Here is a 10001-nt window from a genome sequence, read left to right as displayed (position 1 = left end):
ATGATACAAACCATGGTTTATGGTAAACGGGGCAAATGGGCGAATTTGGAAATTTAAAACCATGCTTTTATTTTTGGTCTTATAGTCCAAACGGGTCAAATGGTGATGATAACACCATTTGACAATATCAACTAATGTGATTGTTAAGTCGTAGGTTATCAAGAGCGATTAGCAATTTGGATAATTGCGACACCATGGAATATTGGTTAAATTAACGTGAGGTATAGAACGGGTCTATATGTTGACTCGAGCCAGGTATACATATATATATAAATTTATAGTTAAAAATGCAATGAGGGACAAATACCTTAACAAAAGGACCTATGTCGTAAAAGGAGGAAATAAGTTGACGAAAATGCCCTCGATAGGTAAATCGGGCAAACGGCCCTTAGAAGTCATTTAGATACTAGTATTATCATTGTGTAACTCTTAGACATATGTAAGAGTTGCAGGCATCAACCTTGGGGGTCAAATGTCTATGAACGGGTCAATCACGTAAAATGACTATCCTAAGGGTAAAAATGAGGATAGCGGTTCATTATGTTGAATCCACCACAAAAATAGTTGTGGTGGAATGTAAGAGGCTATTTTAAAATGAGAATATGAAGCGTAGGAAGAGAAGAGAGAGTTTTGATGCTTAAATGTACATAATTCGCTCTAAACGGGTCAAAATAAGAACTTGAGCGTAAACGGGTTTTTATTATGTAAGAATCCCGTGATTTGAAATTAATATGATAGGAGATATGGAAAGTTTGAATTTCATGAGTTTAAGGATCAAATAAATATGTTTGTTTGATAAAATAATCGAACGGGTCAAAATTTGGTAAAATGGTAATAAGCCGAAGACTTAAAAGTCTGAAATTTTGTTAAACTGGATGTTGGATTTTAACTCCATAAGGTGGAGAATCAAATTACAATTACGTAGGAAGAAACGGTAGGTCAAACGGACGAGCGGATTGAAAGATACGAAAGTTTTCGTGTCAAAAAACGGTAAAATGGGAGTTCTGTTGCAGGGGCCACCATAACTTACGGTGCCCACCGTAAGTTACAGTGGAGCTGAAAGCATTACGGCAGCTGCCTACTGATCTACGGTAAGGGCATGCTATACCAGGGGCCACCGTAACTTACGGTGCCCACCGTAAGTTACGTTGGAGGCCAGTTTCAAATCCTTGTTTTTGGGATCAAGATATCCATGTTGGAATTTCTCGATTTCCTTGTTTAATTCGATTATTCGACCCAATCATCCTTGTTGTACTAGTTATCTAATTATCAAAACTAACTTTTAAGTTGGTTTTGATCACAGGTGAATGTCAAAGGTCCCGGATGAAGATCAAGCATCGAGCAAGAACCGAACACACGTTAAACGAAGCTTCCGCAATGTTGTTCATCGTTATTCTAAAATGGCGAATTAAACCACATTATGTTGTATCACTTTAAATTGAAAAAGTTTTTAATAAACCAGTATTTTAGCGTGAATGTTTATATACAATTACTCAATAATTGTGATTATTTATGGAAATAGCTAAATAAATTTACGGTTGTTACACTCCCCCCGTCATTCGGGTCAAACTTCACCACTGAAAGAAAAGACTTGATTAAAGCGTAGGGGGTGCAAGTGTATATAGTTAAAGTGAAAGGGATGCAAGTGTTTAAGTTAAATTTAAAGAAAAAAAAAGAAAAAAAAATCTTACTGTAGGGTGTGGGGATTATGGTTTGAACATAATTCGTCACATAAGAACATGAATGGAAAGTTAAACCACATATTCAATGATTCGTGGTGGTTGGCGTGGATTGAACCACGATTACCATGGGCCACTTTTTTCATTTTCTTAGATTTTGACGTTTTAAAAAATAAATTAAAATAATATAAGAGTAGTGGTTTAGGTAATGACCACACCTTTATAGTAGTGGCTTTGGATGGTGGATTAGATGTGGGTGGCATGGTGCCTATGTGGAAGGTCATGGTGGTCATGAAAGTCATGACCACATCATTTAGCCTTATAGTGTTGAGTTATAGTACAAAGGGGTTAAAAAATAAGAAGGGTAATTAACTATTCCATATATAAATAAGCAATAACTTTTTGCATATGTTGGTTGTACCATGGGTTTAGGGAGTTTTTCAAAAAAAAACTTTGATTTTTCACTTTTAACTCTAACATTTTCATATTTTGTATTTTAACCCCCTTTTAATTGTTTTACTTTTAACCCAAACTTTTCTATCTTTTATAATTTAACACAACACTTTATTATTTACAACTTGGTCACCCATACTTTTTATCTTTCGCAAGTTTTATGTACCGTTCTAAATTTTGCAAGTTAACACGTCGTAGCGTGCATGTGAGGTTCAACGTTTTTTGCTCTATTTTTTCATATTTGACGGACCCGTCGCAACGTGTCCATTTTTTCCCTTTTTGACAAGTTCGCCGCAACAGGCGGTTCCTAGATCGACTAAATTATTATTTTCTACGTTTTACATTTCTTGTTAATTTTTCGCATTAACACAATGTAACGTGTGTGCGTGGTTTAACGATTTTAAATATGCTTTTCGTTCAATGTAATTTTCCCATTTTATCTATTTTATTTTTACGATGTTGAGAGTCGATGCCGTTGTGGCATTGGTGCTACTTGGCACTGTTTTACGAGCGTTTTTAACCAATTAATTTTTTTACTAATATTTGGTTTCGATTTACCCCTATACTTCCTTTACTTAAAAAACTGTTTTTTTACGTGCATATTTTATGTACGGGTATGTATAAATATGATTTGTTGTAGATTCTGACGTAAACTTTTTTTATAGACGAGTCAGGTCAAATACGATACATTTTTGTTTAAAGCAGCCATTTTTACGTGCATATTTTTATGTACGTTTTGGTATAAATTCAAGTTGTTATACGTTCGACGTAAACTTTTTTGGGAAATGATTCGGGTCAAATATAATAGTTTCCGTGTTTATTTTATATATGTTTCGTAAAGTTTGTTTCGAACCGAGTGGAGTCAAATTATAGTTTATTTTTCTCCTTTTTTTTCGAATGCTCTAATTAAGCCCTTTCGATTACATGTGCAGATTTTCCTTCTTACCCGCTACGTTTTCTATGTATGAGTTGAGTCACATATAATACGTTATGATTGTTCGATATGAATTTGATTTACTTTACGTTTGATCAAAGCACAATGCTTATACATGTTACATTAAGTTCAACTGGATACGTCGAAATGTGTGATTTCATATGGTTAATGCATCATATAACGTTTGAACCAATTCATTTGATGTTTACGATGTACACGCGCCGCAACGCGGGCGGATCTTAATCCTAGTTATCATAAAGTGACAAGTGTCTAAGTACAAAGGGGTTAAAAATAAGAAGGGTAAGAAGTTATTATAAAGTGACAAATGTTAAAGAATATGTCAAGGGAGGAAAAAAAACAAAAAACTGGATGTTAACTGAAAAATCTTATCAAATTTTAATTTTGGATGAAACTAGCAACAAAATTGAAACCACATGGACCAACTTCAAAAGGGTTTGAGTTTTGTACTAAAATGGTAAACGTGACCGAATCTCAGGGACTATTTTAACAGTTTACTCTTTTTATTTATTTATTTTGCACTTTGTAAATGATCATGATCCTGGTGTTTTAGGAATTAGGATTATACAAAATATATTTTCAGATTCTTTTATACAGATAAAACTTTTGATAATATCATTATCTTAATCAGAGTTATAGTTTAACTTGTTTTTTTTTTTTTTTTTATAATATCCTACATCTCATAGTAACCGATTTTATAATTATCCTACATCTCATAATAACCGATTAATATTTTATATATTTACAAATAACCGAATAATATTTACATTTACAACTAATCAACAAAAAAAAAAATAAAAAATTGTGAATTCAATCAAGAAAGTCGACGTCAACTCTTTGGTGTCTCGCTGTCTCTCTTCAATTCTTCATAATATCCTCCTTCTATACTCCCTACATATCTCATCTCAGTATATATAAATCACAATCATTTATTGAATTCACCAGAAACCACAACCCTTTATCTTTCCATTCAATTTTACCCGTACTCTTGTTTGATATTTTCTTCATTCAATGTGCTTTGTCATCTTCACCACAAAAGCAGAAAAAATTTACATGTGTCTATTCATCTTATTCTGCAGATAACCCATAAAGACTTTTGCGATCTTTTTGTTCCAAGATCCAGTCTTTATATTCATATGGCTAATTCATTCTTGTTATTTGCTGTTTGTTTTACATTTGTTGTAGTGGGAACTTGTAAATCTTTATCTGATCAAGAAAAAGATAAGATTGATCAGCTTCCTGGGCAGCCTGCAAATGTTGATTTTGCACAATATTCTGGTTATGTTACTGTGAATCAAACATCTGGGAGAGCTTTATTTTATTGGTTGACTGAGTCACCTGCAAGTCGTGATCCAAAGTCAAGGCCACTTTTGTTGTGGCTCAATGGTGGTCCTGGTTGTTCTTCTGTAGCTTATGGGGCTGCTGAAGAAATTGGTCCTTTGCATATAAATTCTGATGGGAAGACCCTTTTCACAAACCCTTATTCTTGGAATAAATGTATGTAATTTGCTAAAAAAAAATAAAAAAAAATCCAATTTTTATGTTAATTGTGGTTTATATTGTGATTGATCTTGAATTTTTTAAACTTGGTAGTGGCAAATTTGCTGTTTCTTGAATCACCAGCAGGAGTTGGTTATTCATATACAAACACTACATCAGATCTGTATAGTTTTGGTGATGCAAGAACAGGTATGAGCCACAAGATCTCTGCAAAAAGTTTCCCCTTTTTGAGTTGTTCAGAAATATTTTATTGTGTTTAATTAATACTTTTAGTTGATTGAACTGCATAAAGTTGTGATCTTTTGGCTTAAAGTTTCTTGATTTTGACTTTTTGGGTGATTTTGGAATCTGGGTATTGTGAATTTGCAGCTGAAGATTCATATGCATTTCTTGTTAATTGGTTTGAAAGATTTCCTCAGTACAAGCATAGAGATTTTTACATTGCTGGAGAAAGTTATGCAGGTTATTATAATCTTGTAGCACCCACTAATCTTGTTATATTTACAATATTTCGGCTTGCGAAATGTTTTCTAATGCTTGTTAAATAACTTAATTTAGGTCATTATGTTCCGCAACTGTCTCAACTTATTTACCGAAGAAACAAAGGCGTAAAGAATCCAGTTATTAACTTCAAGGGTTTCATGGTATAGTATTAAACTGAAGTATTTAAGGCTGGCAAATCGTGTCTTAACAGGTTTAACAAGTTTCTGACAGCGCACACAACATAAGTTTCAAACATGATTACGACTCATTTAACTACTTTCTACTCATGTTTATAAAACAGTTTTATGTTTTATGTACAAAGATGAATAAATGATAGATCCTAACATTGTAATTTTAATTATTTTAAAAATTAAAAAAGTCAAAACGTGTATTTTTCAGTCAAACATGTCCAATAATCGTGTCTTAACAGGTACCCAATTGCCAGCCAACATCCTTTGCTAATTGTTAATTTGTTATCATATCACATTTCATAATTTCTAACTTTGAATCATTCTTTTTAGGTGGGAAATGCTGTTACTGATGATTACAATGATTATGTTGGCACATTCGAGTACTGGTGGACCCACGGTTTAATTTCGGATTCTACTTATAAATCTCTTCAAAAATCTTGTGAGGGAAGTTCCTCCGAGCATCCACCCATTGAGTGCATTAGGGCTCTAGGTACTGCTGAAATGGAACAGGGACGTATCGATCCTTATAGCATATATACAAAACCCTGCGGTTACACCTCAACGCTAAAGCGTAGAGGACGTTATGTAAGTTAATTATACTAAAATTTCCTCATAAATTTACCATACAAAACAAAGGATTCAAATGTGAAATTACTAATATCCCCTTGAATCAATCATGATTAGGAAAAAAGACACAAAAATAACTTTATTTTTCTTTTTATGAACAGCCATGGATGCGCGGGGCATATGATCCCTGTACGGAGAATTACGCAAATCAGTACTTTAATCTTCCTGAAGTTCAAAAGGCTTTTCATGCCAATATAACTAAGCTTTCATATCCATGGAAAACATGCAGGTATGTTTATAAATTTTTAAAAATCTTTAGCTCCTTTTCACTCTCTTTAATATCTAATTTTGACGTCGTATTTTCTTGATTACAGTGATATTGTTGGCGGGTATTGGACAGACTCTCCGCTGTCAATGCTTCCTATCTACAAGGAACTCATAGCCGCTGGTTTACGGGTATGGGTATTCAGGTACAATTTCTTGTACTTCACCTGTAGTATAAATGTATAATACATTTTGTCGACATAACACGACAATTGACACAATGGTTTCAATTATAATGTGTGCAGTGGTGATACCGATTCAGTTGTTCCTCTCACCGCAACAAGATACTCGATCGATGCATTAAATCTTTCAACAATCGCCAATTGGTATCCGTGGTATGATAACGGGAAGGTAATGAACTTTATTTATTTATTTATTTTTTTACAGGTTTTATATATGTTTATAAATAATTCTCTAAATATTTTAATGATTTTTCGGTTAGGTTGCGGGATGGAGCCAAATATATAAAGGGTTGACATTCGTGACAGTAACGGGTGCGGGACATGAAGTGCCATTGCATCGCCCTCGACAAGCGTTTATACTTTTCAGGTCATTTTTGGAGAACAAAGCAATGGAAGGAAGCCAAAGCTTCATCTAGGTTCAGTTTACCGTTTGTATAATAAGCGAAAACTGTATAAAAAGTCATTATTTATGGGGTTGCAGAAGAAGAAAGAAATAAGGAGACCCCTTCATTCTTGCTTCCAAGTGATCATAAATTTGTTTTAAGTTAGTTGATGATTGTTATATTCTTGTCACACTAGATGTGGCGAACCGAAGAAAACATTCGTTAGTGAGATTCCTTATATAGTAATTTTAAACCATATTAAAGTAATTTCATTGAATATATATACAGTTTTATGTTATGATAATTTGATAGTTGAGAATAAATGTTTTGGTGTCATATGGTTTGAAGGTTGGTTCTTGATGCATTTTATTCTTGGGCTTAATGATGGAGTTTTGTTTTAGCGAAGCCTTATAAGGAATTTGGGTCTAGGCCTACTTGTAATTTGGGCTTTATGTGAGTTATGGACTCATGGTTAATTTTGGGTGCAAAAAAGAAAAAACCTCCGGTTTGAAATCAACCCGAACCAATGGGTTGTAATCGGGTTGAGAACTTAAAATTTTAAACTAGTTAAACCCAAACTGAACCTGTTAAAACCCGGTTTTAGACTCGAACCGGAACTGGAACTGAACCAGTCATTTCTCCCTCAAAAACCAGTTCCAGCCCGAACCTGTTCTTACTAAAACCGGTTTTGACCATGTTTGACTTAAACCAGGCCCAACCCAAATAGGCAATGTTTTAAATACCGGTATGAACTGGCTGGTTATATACCGGTTAAAACGGATATCAGATACGAGCGGTAAAACCCGAATACGGTATGTTTTATGTACCGATGGTAAATCCGGTAGAACCGGTTTGCATTATCTTAAGATTTGATTCTTTTATTTTATCTAAAATTTCGATATTAAGGTATTATGACCTTCCATATTTCTGGTAGTTAACCTAGTGCCTTCTATTCCAATATTTCTCATTGTTGTTGAAACTACTACTACCTCGTATAATACAAATTATTTATAAATAATAAAATACTTTTAAAACGTTTAATATTATACAAAAAATAGTTGTTTTTAGATAAAGGTATGATCAATTACATAAATCCTAATTGATATTGGAGTGTATTTTGAGATGAATTTGTATTTTATGGAATTACTAGGGTTAATTAGTAACCCGGTTCAACCACACTGTACAACCTGGTTCAACCAGTTGAACCATTTCAGAGCCCAACCCCGTATGACTTAAAAACCAGTTTTTAAAACATTGCAAATAGGTTTGGGCAAAAACCCGGTTTGTGCACCTCTACGGTCGATTATTGATTTGATTGATTCCATTGAGTAGGGTATGTTTGGTGTTGATGTTTAGGAATGGATGAATGAGAATAAAAGTGACATATTGTTTGGTTTAAAGCTATGGGCTTGAAAATCCATGACACAATACCTATCAAATGTGGTGGCTTTTCAAAGGAAAAAGTTGAGTAGTCGACTTTCAAAACATAATATACAACTACTTATTTTGTGCAATTATTAACACGTTAATACTTTTATTGGTGTTTATCTAATGTATTCATAAATTATGTCAGTTGTCCTTAATGTGTGTGAACTGTATTCATATTCGCTTGTTTATTTTCTTTTTGTCTTTTTTTGGTTTCACATGTTCTTTTCGCTGCAAAGAAAGTTTGCTACACATGTTTTCTAGTGGTAGCATTCAACATTTATTAGTTAGAATCTTAAGCTTTTTTTTTTTTTTTAATTATATTATGAGGTTCTCGTGTTATATTATCACGCTAGTTAGAATATTTAATTTGATTATGTTTACTTCGTAATTATCCTCAATATACCTCTATAAATAGTTCTACAAATAGTTGATCAATAATACACAATACCTGATATAGTTATGTTATTTTATATGGTGTCTGAGCCTTAGAGTTATTCCCTTTTTTTTGTTCTTTTTCTTATATCTCCTCATTTGTGCCTCCGCATATTGATTGGCTATCAACCCTCTTTCCCGGTCGCCTTCTTTACGTGACAACTTTGTTTCTCCAATATGTCTTATCTCGGGACGCATTCTATAAATTGATGATTAGGTTTTGTTTATTCTTCTATTATCATGTTGTCGCCGTGTCGTCCTAGTCGTAGCTTTTGACACCCTAGCCCTATGGTCGTGCCTCTTGCTGCTACCTTTATGGGTGTAGATCCGTCGTTGCCGTTTAACGCTCTGGAGTTTTCTTACGTTTATGTTTCTATGGTTGTTTTTTGCTACTTTTTTCACGATTGTATGTTCTTATCTATACCAACATATTCATTGTTTTTCACTCCTGTCTAGCGCCCAATTTCCTCCCCATGTGGGAGAATTATTATTTAGAAATATTACTTAGGGTTTATTGTTTTATTGCTACTATAGTTATAATATATAATTTGATTAAGTTTCATTTGTAATTATCATCAGTGTACTCTTATAAATAGTTTATTAATAATAAATAATAAATTATGTGGTTTTGAATGTTCTGGAAACTTATGTTCACGAGACTTCATAATACAATATGTAGCGAACAATTTTTTCTAAATACATACGTAGTGTGTAGGAACTAAACACATATATCATGTTCGCGGATTATAAACATATTATAGTATTAAAGACGAACTGCTTGAAAATCCACGTTGCTACACTACACAAACGAACATAATGAGCGCAAACAATTGAAATTTCATCGTAAGCCTTAGTTATCTAATACTAAATGACAATCATTGATCCATTTTGAGTCTTTATCTTTTTTTAAAAGTTGTTTCTCCAAGAGTCGAATGGAGTAGAATATTATTTTTGTATTATTAGATATTGGTTTTGTAGGTAGCAAAGAATGAAAGGGCCACATTATTATTATTAGATATTGGTTGTGTAGGTAGCAAAGAATGAAAGGGCCACATTATTTTTAACATATGTTATTTTAAGATATCGGTTGATGGTGATATTAACTTCCTTTTACAAAGCAAAGCTAGTGGAGCCTCAAAAATAATAAAGAAATGTACTCAAGACCTCAAGTTCCATACTAAATGGGCCCTATCCAAAAGATACTACCTTTGTACACATTTACCAAATTACCCCTCACCCTAAACTTAAGGTGTTGGACTTCAAGCTCAAGTCACATTCCACTCGCTTCTTTTCACACAATATATATTTTTTATATTATAAAATAATTAAATTAAATACAACAAATAGTTTTCGTATTAAAAACATTATTTTCAAGTAATATTTATTTCCATAGATATAAAAACCAATTTACAAATAGAACCTTGTAA

General features: G+C 33.1%; 1 protein-coding gene across 1 annotated transcript; it reads left to right on the top strand.

Moving 5' to 3' along the window:
• Positions 1 to 3914: 3914 nt before the first annotated feature.
• LOC110904684 (serine carboxypeptidase-like 27) lies at positions 3915 to 7018 on the top strand. Its single transcript, XM_022150528.2, has 9 exons — positions 3915 to 4581; positions 4678 to 4773; positions 4954 to 5046; positions 5143 to 5228; positions 5589 to 5843; positions 5987 to 6114; positions 6200 to 6295; positions 6395 to 6500; positions 6592 to 7018. The coding sequence occupies exons 1-9, from the start codon at positions 4221 to 4223 to the stop codon at positions 6745 to 6747; spliced, it is 1377 nt and encodes a 458-aa protein (XP_022006220.1). The 5' UTR covers positions 3915 to 4220; the 3' UTR covers positions 6748 to 7018.
• The last annotated feature ends 2983 nt before the right edge of the window (positions 7019 to 10001 follow it).

This window comes from Helianthus annuus, chromosome 14, assembly GCF_002127325.2.
Source record: "Helianthus annuus cultivar XRQ/B chromosome 14, HanXRQr2.0-SUNRISE, whole genome shotgun sequence".
In the NCBI taxonomy this organism is placed as follows: domain Eukaryota; kingdom Viridiplantae; phylum Streptophyta; class Magnoliopsida; order Asterales; family Asteraceae; genus Helianthus; species Helianthus annuus.
Note: the sequence above shows the minus strand (reverse complement) of the source record. Positions and strands in the feature narration are given on the sequence as shown.